Source organism: Astyanax mexicanus, chromosome 24 (genome assembly GCF_023375975.1).
Source record: "Astyanax mexicanus isolate ESR-SI-001 chromosome 24, AstMex3_surface, whole genome shotgun sequence".
Classification (NCBI taxonomy): domain Eukaryota; kingdom Metazoa; phylum Chordata; class Actinopteri; order Characiformes; family Acestrorhamphidae; genus Astyanax; species Astyanax mexicanus.
Genome location: NC_064431.1, coordinates 26,697,430 through 26,711,975, shown reverse-complemented (window position 1 = coordinate 26,711,975; position 14,546 = coordinate 26,697,430). Strand labels below are relative to the sequence as shown.

The window sequence follows — 14,546 nt, the reverse complement described above, 5'->3', positions numbered from 1 at the left end:
TAATGGCTTGTGATCATCTTCCTGTTGATTATATTCCAGAGGTTTTTAGTTTGGTAAAATTCACGTGGTTCATCATCACCCATCTCAAATGCAGATGAGACATCAGACAGATATGCATGCCCATTCCTCTTTACTTCGCAGTTTAGATATCACATTGTATCACAGTGCTTTTGCAGGTTTTTTTTATTTTTTATTTATATATCCAACTCATTAATTTGCACACATCACTGTGTACTTAATGAAGAGAGAGCTAAGAGACCAAATCAAAAAGCCTTTAGAGAGAGCAGCACTGGTACATTGTTCTTATTTATAAATCTCTGTTGGGAAAACTCCCATTATACAGCTTTGGAAAAAATAAAGAGATCACAGGTTTAATGCATATTTGCATCATGTTCTCCTCCACCAGTCTTACACACTGCTTTTGAAAAACTTTATGCTACTCACTCCTGGTGCAAAAATAATTCAAGCAGTTCAGCTTGGTTTGATGGCTTGTGATCATCCATCTTCCTCTTGATTATATTCCAGAGAAAAAAAACATTATTATTTCTTTCCAGAGCTGTATTTTACATCACTGATAAAATCTCACAAAAAAAAACTTATCCATAAACTGTGAGGGGTGAGCGGGGTAGGGGACTGTATGAGCACAAACACATTTTTTTTTTTAATCATATTTCCTCCTGTTTATTGCAGGTACGACCCGCCCACCTCGTGACGGAGAGGTGCCTGGTGTGGACTACAACTTCCTGTCTGTGGATGACTTCCTGAAACTCGAACAGAGCGGGACGCTTCTGGAAATTGGCTCTTATGAAGGTAAGGGTTTAAGAGAATCATCTTTATACTAGTCAGAAATTCAATCAATAAGCAGTGGATCAACACCAGCAGATGACAGACATGTCTCTCCAAACCATCACTGACCATCAGTAAATTTTACAATTTACATTTCATTTGTAAATCGAGGGAGCAGAGTCTGGAGGAAGAGCGGAGAGACACAGAGTTCAAGCTGCTTTGAGGTCGGAAGGTGTGAAGTTTCCAACAATCAGTGATGGTTTGGAGAGGCATGTCGGTCATCTGCTGGTGTTGATCCACTGTGTTATATCAAATTCAGTGCAGTGTTTTCCCAGAGAATCTTACAGCACTTCATGCTTCTCTCTGCTGATAACAGCTTTTATGGAGATGAGAATTTCATTTTCCAGCAGGACTTGGCACACTGCCTACACTGCCAAAAGTACCAATTGTTCTTATATAATATTCAAATTTTCTGAGACATTGATTTTTGCGTTTTAATTGGCTGAAAGCCAAAATCATCAACAATAAATTTTGAACTGAATTAATTTTTTTTGAGATGCACTAAATTCCTGTCCCATTATTTTTGGCATGCTGGTGTATTATAATATAACACTGTATAAAATTAAGAATATGAAGGATTCTAGCTTCTAGTGTGAAATGGAGGGACCCGGCTGTGCCTTCTGTGCCTTCTGTGTTTAGACCACCAAAACATGGACATTTCACACGATTGCATCACACCCTGTGTGTCGTACTCACACACACACACACACACACACATTCTTACACACACACGTACACACACACATATATATATATATATATATATATTTACACACACTTTCATTTACCACACAGAATAATAGATGTCCTGTTCTATTCTTCTAAACACTGATCTAATTCTCTTACCCAACACTGTAACTGTGCCATTAGGCATCTAATCAGCATAAGAGCATCTACCAATAAACCATCACCACCTCCATCACCTCCATCATCATTAAAGTCATCATTATAATCATAATTATCCTTAGCTCACCTCATTTAATGAGGTTTTATGAGGGTATCTGGTCAAATCAGCCAAGCTATAAAAAAAAAAAAAAAAAACCCACATTTTGTTTTCTCTACAGTTTTCTTTTTCTGCCAACTCACACCAGTATTCCCTTGTTGCCTAGGTAACTACTATGGGACCCCGAAGCCCTCGCCGCAGCCCCCCGGTGTGAGGGTGGTCAGCAGTGATGTTCGTGCGGCCGGCCAGCCCATCTCTCAGCAGCTCACGCCCCGCCGCAGCAAATCCTACAATGAGATGCAGAATGCTGGAATAGCAGAAACAGAGGATGAGGAGGAGCTTCCTGAAATGAACAGCAGCTTCACAGGTGTGCAGCTCTGCATAAATCATCATATTACTACAGATAGATGAAGACCCTATCCCCTTAAGCACTTAGTACTTAAAAGATACTTCAGAGGCACACTCAAAACAGAGAGAATCACTGGAAAAATGGCGGCGGCACAAGCGACCAAAGAATCGATTAATCAATTGAATTAATTGAACTTCATTGACATTAGCACACATTAACAAGCAATTAGCCTCACATAAGTAAATTACTCCGCTAAAGTACAGGGGGAAAGTGAAGGAGTTTCAGTGAAGTTTGTCCAGCCCCAAGGCTGGAGCAGTATCAACATAAGCCGCTACCCGCAGCGCTAGCTTTTTTGCCGTTCAGAGGTAAGTACAGCTCTGGAAAAAAATAAATAAATAAGAGACCACTTAAAAGTGATGAGTTTCTTGGATTTTACCTATTTGAAAACCTCTGGAATATAATCAAGATGAATGATCACAAGCCATGAAACCAAGCTGAACTGCTTGAATTTTTGTACCAGGAGTGAGTAGCATAAAGTTATCCAAAAGCAGTGTGTAAAACTGGTGAAGGAGAACATGCCAAAACTGTGATAAAAAAAAATGGTTATTCCACCAAATATTATTATTAGACATTATGAAGAAGAACTTGTTTTCTTTGAGTTACTTGAGGTGTGAAAGCTCTGCATCTTCTTGTTGTTATTTCAGCCAATAAAATCATTTTCTGAAAATGCTGTAAATTGAAACATTTTTATTTGGAATTTGGGAGAAATGTTTCAGAAACCTGATAACTGATTCAGAAACTAAAGTGTTTTTTTAGCTTTTTTCCAGAGCTGTATATCAGACTTTTTGCAACCATCTACAGAATATTATATTTATATTTAGACTTAGTCTGTGTTGACCATGTGCTCAGGTATTCTAATATGAATCCCACAAATGTGAGTATTTTCCTTGATAAAAATGATGAAAACCTCTATATTACCACAGATATAAAAGTGTAGTTTCAATGTTTTATGGTAATTGTCTTTATAATGAGCATAAAAAAATTGCTAGTAGTCCGTTTCAGTAGCTAGCAAGTTACTAAACCTTCTACCTTAAATGGAGCAACAGACAGCAAAGGCTGCAGCGTTTAAGGTGGAACAAGAAAAATGAAATCAAATAAAAGCTAATTAAAGCTGATTTTAGCTCCCTATCACAGAGGAATTAAGGAATGGGCAATAATATTAAATAGATGTATTCTCAGGATAAGAATCATATCTGAGCAGTAAGGCTATGTAGACTAGAGTTTAGTGAACATAGAGCTACAAGTGTGAGGAGCTGCTGTCTGGCTGCCAGGCTGAGTGGCAGAACGGCGCCCTCTGGCTGTGGAGACTGTGAGCACATTAATTTAACACTGTCAGGATGGGGTAATTGTTTATCTGTATTAGGAGTGTGGGCGTGGCCTGGACCCTCACTCTCACTGTGTGTTCAGAGTGAGATAATCTGAAATAATATAGCAATACTTATATATGTACATGGCATATTACAATATGTCCAAAAGTTTGTGGACACCCTTTCTAATGAAGTGACAACTACTTTAATTTGTCTATGTATCTATCCATCATCCATCTATCTCTTTCTCTCTATCTAATTCTCTCTCTCTAACTGTCTCTTTCTCTGTCTGTTTTTCTGTCTGACTCTTTCAGTCTCTTTCTATCTCACTGTCCATCCCTCAGTTTATCATTCTATCCGTCTGTCCCCAGCTCTTTCTCTTTGTCTCCCTCCATCCATCCTTCCCGCTGGCCAATCTGCCTGTCTGTTAGTCTATTTCTGTTTATCTCTCTCTCTCTCTCTCTCTCTCTCTCTCTCTGCCTGTCTGTCTGTCTCAGTCTTTCTATCTCTTCCTCTCTGTAACTGTCCATTCATCCATCCTTTTGGCCAATCTGTCTCTGTCTTTCTGTCTGTCTCACTCTTTCAATCCTTCCCTCTCTGTAACTGTCTATCTGTCTGTCTGTCTGTCTGTCTCAGTATCTATCTGTCTGTCTGTCTGTCTGTAACTGTCCATCCATCAGTCCTTTTGGCTAATACAGTCTGTCTGTCTGTCTGTTTATGTCTGTCTGTCTATTTCTGTTTGTCTTTCTCTCTCTATATTGCTTCATCTCTCTACCTGTCTGTCTAATTATCTATCTTGGTCTCTTTCTCTCCATCTATCTCTCTTTGTCTGTAACTGTCTGTCTTTTTGTCTGTCAGTCTCAGTTTCTCCATTTCTCCCTCTCTGTAACTGTCCATCCATCTGTCTGTTTCTCTGTCTGTTTGTCTGTGTCAGTCTCTTTCTCTATGTCTATCTCTCTGTCTGTAACTACACATCCAGCAGTCTCTTTCTCTCTATATCTCTCTCTCTCTCTCTCTCTCTCTCTCTCTTTCTCTGTATCTCTTAGTGTTAGGATCATATCTTAGTTAGTAGAGGAAGTGTTCAGTCATGTTTAAGAAAGGTGTGTATAAAGTGGTCTCAGTCTGTGAGTCTGAGTGTGTGTGTGTTTATTAATTAGTGATCAGCTGTTGTGTTGATTCTCTGTGCTGATTGGTGTGATTGGTAGTTGGTATGCGTCTGAGAAGCTGATGGCTGCAGACAGTCAGGTAGGGGAGTGTGTAAAAAGTGTGGACGAGTGAGAGTGATTGGGGGGGGGGGGTGGAGAGTAAGTGTAAACGGCTTTTAATCAATGTAAGTAGGTCAGGAAGTCAGAGGGAGGGGTGTTAAGTGACCCACAGTGCCCACCCCCGACCCCCCAGAGAGGAGAGCTAAGCATAGAAGAAGTGTTTTACTGTTCGCAGCAGCAGAGAGAGAGAGTGTGTGTGTGAGTAGAGAGCTTATTCTCAGAAGAAGACACAACCTTGATCTAAGTCTTTGTGTATATATATATATATATATATATATATATATATATATATATATATATGTGTGTGTGTGTGTATACAGGAGACTCGAGTGAACCAGACGAGCACCACTCGGTGCGCCCCTTCGCCCCGGCCCACCGGCTCAACAACGCCTTGGCGTCAACCACGGAGAGCACGCAGAACACACACACACACCCCAGCCACCCCACGGACGAGGACCCACTGGGCCCTCTGCCCGAGAACTGGGAGATGGCCTACACAGAGAGCGGAGAGGTCTACTTTATAGAGTAAGAAAACTCTTAATATTACATTTACTGTGATTAAATTATATGATTTTAATGCTATAAGAATTTATTAACTTTAGTATTGACAGCAATGTAATGGTTTTGTGGCGTTTTGGGGACTAAATAGTCCTATATTAAGAAGCTAAAGGCTGTATTTTAGAAATGTCCTTTGTTTAAAGTGATACTTACTTCTTAACATCTTAAACATACAGACAGAAGTATATACTCTGGGAAAAAATTAAGAGACCACTTCAGTTTCTGAATCAGTTTTTCTGATTTTGCTATTTATAGATAAATGTTTGAGTAAAATGAACACTGTTGTTTTATCCTATAAACTACAGACAACATCTCTCTCAGATTTTTAAATAATCATTTATTTGGAGATAATGAACAAGATGCAGGGCTTTCAGGCCTAAAACAATGCAAAGAAAACAAGTCAATATTCATAAAGTTCAGAAATCAATATTTGGTGGAATAACCCTGGTTTTAATTAGTTTTCATTCGTCTTGGCATGAAAACTGATGTTCTCCTCCACCAGTCTTACACATTGCTTTTGCATAACTTTATGCTTCTCCTAATTTAATTACTATAGTGCACTATACAGAACTGTAGTATACCGAAGTATAAGTGTCTTTAATTTTTTAATTGTTTTTAAGTCTCTGTCCAATAAAAAACATGTACTGTATCTCCAAAAAGTAATTTTACTTCCTAACTGTTCTTAATTTTGAATGGAAGTCAATGCATATAAGTTGTTTTTTTACAAGTAATTTTAGAGCCTTTCTGTAAGCAGTGAACACATTACATTAAATAATGGAGAAAATAAAGATACATGTTTTTCATTGGACAGCAGCAGTATAAAAAAGTAGCATGTGTGCAATGTAATCATTTGCAGGTATAATAATGTTAAAGACCCAATTTCAGTGCTTTTCATTGGTTAAATTGTTAATACTTTAAAACATGTTGAACAATATAGTGTAAGTGTATTAAAGTACTTTTAAAGACTTTTAAAGACTTAAATTAATTGTAAAAAGGAAAAAAAAAACAATCCCCAAACATTGGAGATACAATGTTTTACGACATTTTAGAGTATTAGAATTAGAGTAAACTGAATAAAATTCAGATTTGTTTAGCACAATAACCAAGCATCACCTTAACATTGATATTTTTTTATAATAAAATATTGTATAAAAACAATCTCACAAATATAATCAGCTTTCCGAAGCATGTTGTGATGTTGTGATTGTTTTAATCAGTACAGCCGCTGTGATTGTTCTATAGTGATCCTACAGGCCTGTATTTAGTGCTGAATGCTTTCTTTATTTAAACACTTCACTTACTGTTGAGGATTAGAATGCATCAAAACCAGCAAACGCCAGCAGATTTCTCTGTAATAAAACCACTCGAATGTGGTCACCTGTGGCAAAAATGTAATTATGCAACGCTTGAAGGCGAGTTAATGCTACATAATGTGTATCCTGACATTTAGAGTTTTTTTTTTTTACTCAGCATTGTTGGAACAGAAGTAGTGCAGCAGCAGAAACTCTGAACAAAGCTGAAAATCTGTCGTGGTCGTGGTTTTATTCAGTATGATTAGAAGATTTTAATATTAATATGCTGTTTTAAGAATTAAATGATTAAACATTGCCTGGTATAAAATAGAAATATAAGCGTGCCTGTTCAGACACTGTAGACAGTCACTTAGCAACACCATAGCAACCCCCTGTAATACCGCTGTATTAAGCAAGTGAGGACACCACAGAAACCCCCTGGAATATCATATGAACCACAACTCATCATAATAGCAAACACTTAGTGTTATACTGTATATAACTCCTTAGCATTCAGTCAGTCAACCTTTATTTTAACTCTGAGGAGGTAAATAAGCAGCTTTCGATTTTAAAGGAAATCGAAATATTTAGATTAAAATTTTGAAATAAAAAATAGTCAATAGGCAAAACATTTTTTTAAATAATTATTTTTTTTAAGTAAAATTTTGTATAGATTAATAAAATATATGCTGAATTTAAAAAAAAGCCATAAAAAAATTAACACACAAAACATAAATAATTGATGAAATATAAAATGCAGAGAAAAATACTGATAGTAAAAATGTTATAAAAATATAAGTATGATAAAAAATGATTAAATTAATAGCAATGAACTAAGAACATTAGAATCAAAATAAAAACATAAAATAAATGTAAAATAGTGTAAATAAAAAGTATCAGTATAAATTATGTCCAAATGATTAAATGTTTAATTAAGAGATAAACATTCGTCAAAATACAAAATAAGACAAAAAAAACTATTATGAACTAATATATAAAATAAAATAAAATTTAAATAATATAAAATAACTGTACTATTAAAAACAAATTAGTCAAAATAAACTAATAAAAAGAAAAAAAAAACACATTGTAAAATAATAATTCATAAAATAAAGTTTAAATAAAACAAATTCAGGCTTTATTGAGGCGGTTCACCTAGCAACATCACAGCAACCACCTAGAAACAGCTTAGCGTCCACTCAGGAACTGCCCAACTCTAATCAGTTCAGTTTTTAATTTTACATTGTTTAGATGAGCACAGTTTGCTCAACAAAAATAAAAGAATTATATTTTATTAAAATATAATTATAAGTTATTATAATTATCTGTTTAATTTTTTACAGTAATAGATTTAGATATTTATATTTGAATCCAAATCTTGTTTTTACACAGTAAAAAAAAATTAAAAACACAAACATTATCGTAATATATAGTGCGGGTAAAAATCTTGGCTTATAAATAAAAAAAAAAGTAAATCCTCCACCTTAACCATATTACACATTTTATATGACAAGCATAACTTCAACAAAAGGACTTCAAACTACATCGATAAAACATGCAGACTACAGTGCTGAGGGTCAGTGTGTCTCCTCCCACTCTCCCACTATGTGTGTTTTTTTAGTTAAATAAATTGATATGACATTTAAACCTCCAGCTCCAGACTCTGCTGTTTGGCTTATAGATGTTTTTCATTACTCTGGTGGGTGGAAAAGATTGGGTATCTCATATCCCCCTAAACAATCACCGCCTCTCTGCCTGTGTTTCCTCAGCCACAACACAAAGACCACGTCCTGGATAGACCCACGGTGCCTGGACAAGCCCCAGAAGCCCCTGGAGGAGTGCGATGATGATGGTAGGGTGGCTTCCAAAGCCTTTACTTTCCATTCGAGTGGTGTTTACTGTTGTGAATAGTGTGGGGTGGTGGTGTGAGATTATCTGGTTTTGGATCAACGTCAAAGTTAATTTATTTCTAGAGCACATTTTACACAACATTAGTTCACCAAAGTAATTCAGAAATTCAAACATTAAACTACAGGACTAGTAAAACTCATTTAAAAGACATAAAACAAATTACATTGAGAAGCTATGGAATAGTAATGAGCTTTTTAGACTGGATTTACAACGTGACAAAGTGGATGCCAGTCGAATTTGCAGTGAGTAAAGCGCTTCTGTTTATTTACAGTAAGCTTAGATTTCTAATATTTTGTCTAAGGGTGGGTTTTTTAGGGAACTTTTCTCCAACACTAAGGCTTGGTGCAGCAGCATTAGCATTAGCCGCTAACCGCAGCGCTACTGTGACGTAAGTGCTGCCCGATTAGTGCTAGACTGAGGTGCTATGAGCTCGCGGTTCTTCTGACTTAGCTTGTTTTAACACAGTGGCTTTACTGCTCCTAAATACCTGACGGGTATTATTCATACATAAGGCGCACTGTCGATTTTTTGGGGGAAATTAAAGGATTTTAAGTGAACCCTGTAGTCCAAAAAATACAGTATACTGGTCAATTGTTAAGATGCTCAAACAGTTTAATCAACTTGAGCAGTTTAAACTGGCCATGCTTTTTTTTAAATTATTATTATTATTTGACTAATTAGGTTTTTGCCATGTTTTGTTCACTTCCTGTTTACAGAAATCTTAAAATGTTGAACAAAACTAAAATACCCTTATTGCAATTATTACAATAATATATGTAATATTACTCTATGTACAATAAATTAATATATTTTTATTCCAGACCTGTGAACACCTAGTGTAGATATGTAAATATATTTCAATTAAACAGGTGATTAAGGGATTAATTTACTTATATACAGCTCTGGAAAACAATAAGAGACCACTTATAAATTATGACTTTCTTTGATTTCGCTAAATTAAAAAAACACTAGAATATAATTAAGAGGAAGATGGATGATCACAAGCCATCAAACCAAACTGAACTGCTTGAATTTTTTTGCACCAGGAGTAAAGCAGCATAAAGTTATCCAAAAGCAGTGTGTAAGACTGGTGAAGGAGGAAAAAATGTGATTAAAAACCACCAGGGATATTCCACCAAATATTGATTTCTGAACTCTTAAAACTTGATGAATATGAACTTGGCTTTTTGAAAGCTCTACATCTTTTTGTAATTTCAGTCATTTCTCATTTTCTGCAAGTAAATGCTCTAAATTACAATATTTTTATTTGGAATTTGGGAGAAATGTTTTGTTTGTAGTTTATAGAATAAAACAACAATGTTCATTTTACTCAAACATAAACCTATAAATAGCAAAATCAGCTCAAAACTGTTGTAGAGACTGAAGTGGTCTCTTAATTTTTTTTTCAAAGCTGTATAATAAGTAATAAAAAGAGTCTGAATTGAGTTAATCAGTCTTTAAGTAAAATTCTGCACCATATTTATACTCTATACTTTCTGTAGACTCCACCCCTATACGCCACATGTTGCTGGTGTAATCTCTCAGCGGCCTATAGGTGGCTCTGTTGAGCTGTCATAGTATTTTTTTTCCGTGCAGCCGTAATCCTCAGGCCTGACACAAACACTTCAAAGCTTTAAGGAGGGACAGGATTATTCGCATCATCCAGCACAAATAGGCCTACTGTACATCATTCTGCCCTCTTCTTCCTCAGCCTCTTCATCTTAATTACACACTGCACATTCTCACACACACAGATACCCACACACTCACACACTCTCTCTCTGCGCTGATTATGTATTCATAAAGAAAGTTTGAGTGTGGTATTAGGTCTTCAGCACATGTTGAATGAGATTATCCACGGCTACGTGGTTTATGCCTGCGGCTCGAGCTCAGGCGCTCTCGCAGAAGCTCTGTCGGTTACAGTTAGCTCTTCTGTGGCACTGTTAGAACTTCAGGAGGAAGTGTGTGTGAGTGTGTGTGTGTGAGCGTGTGTGTGTTTGTGTGTGTGAGAGCGTGTGTGTGTGTTGAAGGCCAGGCAGAGTCAGGTCAGATTTGGAGAAACTGTGTTGAAGCTTTAAAGAAGAACCGAAGACAGTTTGACCCTTAAGACTCTTAAGACTGGTTGGTGTATCACAGTGGATAACACCACTACCTACCCCAGCTATCACATCATGTTAGACGCTTGGGTTCAATTCCTGGGCTGGGTTACTATGCTTTACTACACCAATAAGAGTCCTTGGGCAAGACTGTACAGCAAGGGCATGCTTGTCGCTTTTACATGGTATTTCATGATATTAATAATTTATTAACTTATTAATTAATGTGTCCAGTATTGGATATAAGTATGTAGTATTGATAATGAGCAGTGTAAATTCCAGCGATATGACAATACTGAAACAATATATATATATATATATATATATATATATATATATATATATATATATATATATATATATATATATATATTAACAGTATATGTATTTTTATTTCTCTTTGCTATTTGGGCTAATTGGCACCTGCTTATTGTAAAAAAAATGAAAAGGAAAAAAAGAATGATCTTTTTACATGATGTAGTTTCTGAGTAAAATAAAAAAGATGTCCACATATGAGGATATTAATTTAATATTTAAGTTGCAATATGTAATGTTGTGCAAAAAAAAAATAAATATATATATATATATATATATATATATATTTTTTTTTTTTTTTTTTTATCGAAACTTTAACGTGTTAAACTCTTCGCCAACCACTAGGTGACAGTATAATGGCCTCATAGGAGGACACCAGGCTTTTGTTAATAAGGAAAATTGTTGTGAAAAGTGTTGTGGTCTAGACATCCCAAAAAATAAAAATATTTAATATCAATGATACGTTACTTTATTTCAGTAATTCAGTTCAAAAATTGAAACTCGTGTATTATATAGATGTATTACACACAGGGTTATCTATTTTAAGCATTTATGTCTTTTACTATTAATGATTATGGCTAACAAAAAAAACAAAAAACAAAATCCTGCTGGAAAATGAAATAAAAGTTATCAGCAGAGGGAAGCATGAAATGCTGTAAGATCTTACGGGAAAACAAAACTGCACTGACATTTTTGGACTTGATAAAACACAGTGGATCAACACCAGCAGATGACAGACATGTCTCTCCAAACCATCACTGACCATCAGTAAATTTACAATGATATTCTAATTTTTGGAGATGCACTATTATTGCACAGCACTAATCTTGGTCTATTTAATCTTGAGCAGGTCTTGGATTTTAGTGTTTTTTCTTTCGCTTTGGGTTAAAATTCACACAGTGCAGATAGCTACTGAGCCTAGATCAGTGCTTTGTGGGTTATGTACAAGTACATCAAGAATTCCTCACGATTGTTCAGATATTCAAGGTAAAATCTGATGCACTGAGTCACTGCTCTAACCCCAGCCCTCCTCATCAATCTTTACTCTATCTGTGCTTTTTTTTTTTACTTCTATCAAGGTACTTTAATTTCCTGATACACACACACACACACTCTCTCACACACACACTCTCTCACAAACCTGGACAAGGTGTTCTTTCTGAGCTTGCTTCTCTCTCTTCCCACTTTGCCCTCTCACTTTTCCACCCTCTGCGTTCCTGAGAGATTCTAAAACATGCATAGAAGAGAATGAGAGCTCGGTTATGTTCATTTGAAATCAAGGTTGCAGTAAGAATATAGAGGTTGTCATCAGTGGGTGGGTTCAGTCATCTTTCTGAACATCAGTTTTACCAGGCTGCAGTCTGACGTTAAGTGGTTATTAGTCATATTTAAAACCACTGGAGGCTTGCAGCACGCAGAATATCTGACTGCTTCTTTTAATTCCCAAATTAGGAAATATTTAATTAGCGTTTATTTGGATTAAAGCCTCTATTAGGAATTGCTGAAGCTTCCCTTGCTGGTTGTAACTTACATTTGGAACAGAAGAAACCGATCAAATTATACTACATACTGTATGTGTGTCATATAGTAGTTGGAAGGTCTGTCACGATGACTATGAAGGCACAGTGTTAATGCTTTTATCATTGTGTAACTGGCTTAAATCTTGATGTTCTTTTTTTCATATGTGAAAAAGCACACCGTGACACACCTTAATTTATTGTAAAAGACCTATTCATACCTGTTCAAAGCTATTCCGCATGCACCAGAAGCCTTTTTTCAGCAAATAAAAATAGTCATATCGAACTCTTACAACTATGCTTCCTCACAGTTTTGGCAGTGTGGGCAGTGTGCCAAGTCCTGCTGGAAAATGAAATCCATAAAATAATAATAATCTCCATAAAAGTTGTCAGCAGAGGGAAGCATGTAGTTCTGTAAGACTGTAGACTTGATATATCACAGTGGATCAACACCAGCAGATGACAGACATGTCTCTCCAAACCATCACTGATTGTAGAAACTTCACACCTTCAGACCTCAAGCAGTTTGGACTGTGTATCTCTCCACTCTTCCTCCAGACTCTGCTCCCTTGATTTTCCAAATGAAATGCAAATTTTACTTCATGCTTCCCTCTGTCCCTGCTGACAACTTTTATGAGGATGTGGATTTCATTTTCCTGCAGGACTTGGCACACTGCCCACACTGCCAAAAGTACCAATTAGTCTTACATAATATTAAACGTTTCTGAGACACTGATTTGTGGGTTTTTTATTGCCTGTAAGCCATAATCATGAACAATAAAAGAAATAAACTCTTAAAATAGATCACTGTGTGTAATACATACATCAATATAATATATAAGTTCCACATTTAGAACTGAATTACTGAAATAAAGTAAGTTTTCAGTGATATTCAAATTTTTTTTTTGGGATGCACCTGTATGTTTTATTTAGACATGCAATCATATTAACAAGCTTTCTTGTCCTCCAGCTTACTTTGTCAGTCATGTGACTATACCGTGCCAGACCAATCAATGAGCTTAATCAGTCTAAATGTTCAAAACGGATAAATATGAAATAAGAATTAACAAATCGCCAGCTGATCCACTGATCACGAAGCAATCATGAGCAATCCACAATTGTGTATCTATAAACTCTTAGCATTGACTAATGACTGAACATGCCCTAATGTGATCCCCTCTGTCCTTCTTTTCTCTCTATCTGTTTATCTATCTGCTCCCTCCCTGCCTCCGCTTGGCCTCGAGAAGAAGGGGTACATACCGAGGAACTGGACAATGACTTAGGTAGGCCTCATGTCTTGTCTTTTGTGGAATCTTCTCTTTTTTTCTCCTGTTGATTCTGCACTATACCTCACTATACAGAGCTACTAGAAAACCTCAAGGCTTTTGTTGTCTTCCAAGCAATCCTATCTACACCTATGATAAAAACCCCACAAAATTGCTTTCTGATCAGTATCAGTGCGGACAGGTTTATTGGCTATTGTCTGCATGCAGTAGCTCTGTATCTGTGTCGTAATCCCGCAATCTCCCGCGCTAATGCTTTTCTGCTTTGGTTCCCTCTATTTGCTTTCTGCGGTGCACACGATCAGAGACCGGGTCCAAGTGAAAAGTCACATCATTTCAAAACAAGCTTTGTTGTGCTGTCGTTTGCACCGTCTGACATAAAATATTCATCGCTGTTCTTGCAACCCAGGCAGGAATCGTAATACGACTCTCCTGCAATCAAAGCGGTTGGTGTTTTCTGTATACATCCATATGACTAGGCGTCCCAGAAACGGTGACGCACAGCGAGCGCACACCCACAGTCACTTTATGTCGAGACATGTTTTTTCATTTCGGTGCATCCAGCGCCGTGCATCTCTTTGAAACCCAGAGTCCCCTGCCTCCCCCCTTTGCCTCCTTCAGGTCTGTGAACTCAATTGAAGGCCGGAGCCGAGTGGAAATGGATTTTGCGTAGTTAGTATCGGCCTCCGAGACCAGTGATTTTTTTCATTACCCAGACGGATTGGGGAAGCAAGGTCAATAGACATCGATCGGAGCAACTGGAAACATTGACCAGATGCCATTGCAGATGGCTGGAGGCAAGAT

At 36.6% G+C, this 14,546-nt stretch overlaps 2 protein-coding genes across 11 annotated transcripts in view; one reads left to right on the top strand and one right to left on the bottom strand.

Moving 5' to 3' along the window:
• The window catches only part of LOC103029679 (solute carrier family 2, facilitated glucose transporter member 9-like), a 1,095,244-nt gene that overhangs the window by 620,354 nt on the left and 460,344 nt on the right, over window positions 1-14,546 (bottom strand). The gene's annotated exons all lie outside the window — the stretch shown is intronic.
• Window positions 1-14,546, top strand: part of magi1b (membrane associated guanylate kinase, WW and PDZ domain containing 1b) — a 205,967-nt gene that overhangs the window by 124,369 nt on the left and 67,052 nt on the right. For 5 of the 6 annotated variants that reach the window (XM_049471423.1, XM_049471424.1, XM_049471425.1 and 2 more), the window contains exons 3-7: window positions 691-810; window positions 1,956-2,156; window positions 5,091-5,295; window positions 8,390-8,472; window positions 13,707-13,742. In XM_049471423.1, the coding sequence (XP_049327380.1) occupies window positions 691-810; window positions 1,956-2,156; window positions 5,091-5,295; window positions 8,390-8,472; window positions 13,707-13,742 (645 nt within the window). The remainder of the gene's footprint in view (window positions 1-690; window positions 811-1,955; window positions 2,157-5,090; window positions 5,296-8,389; window positions 8,473-13,706; window positions 13,743-14,546) is intronic. The other variant, XM_049471426.1, reaches the window with a different exon arrangement.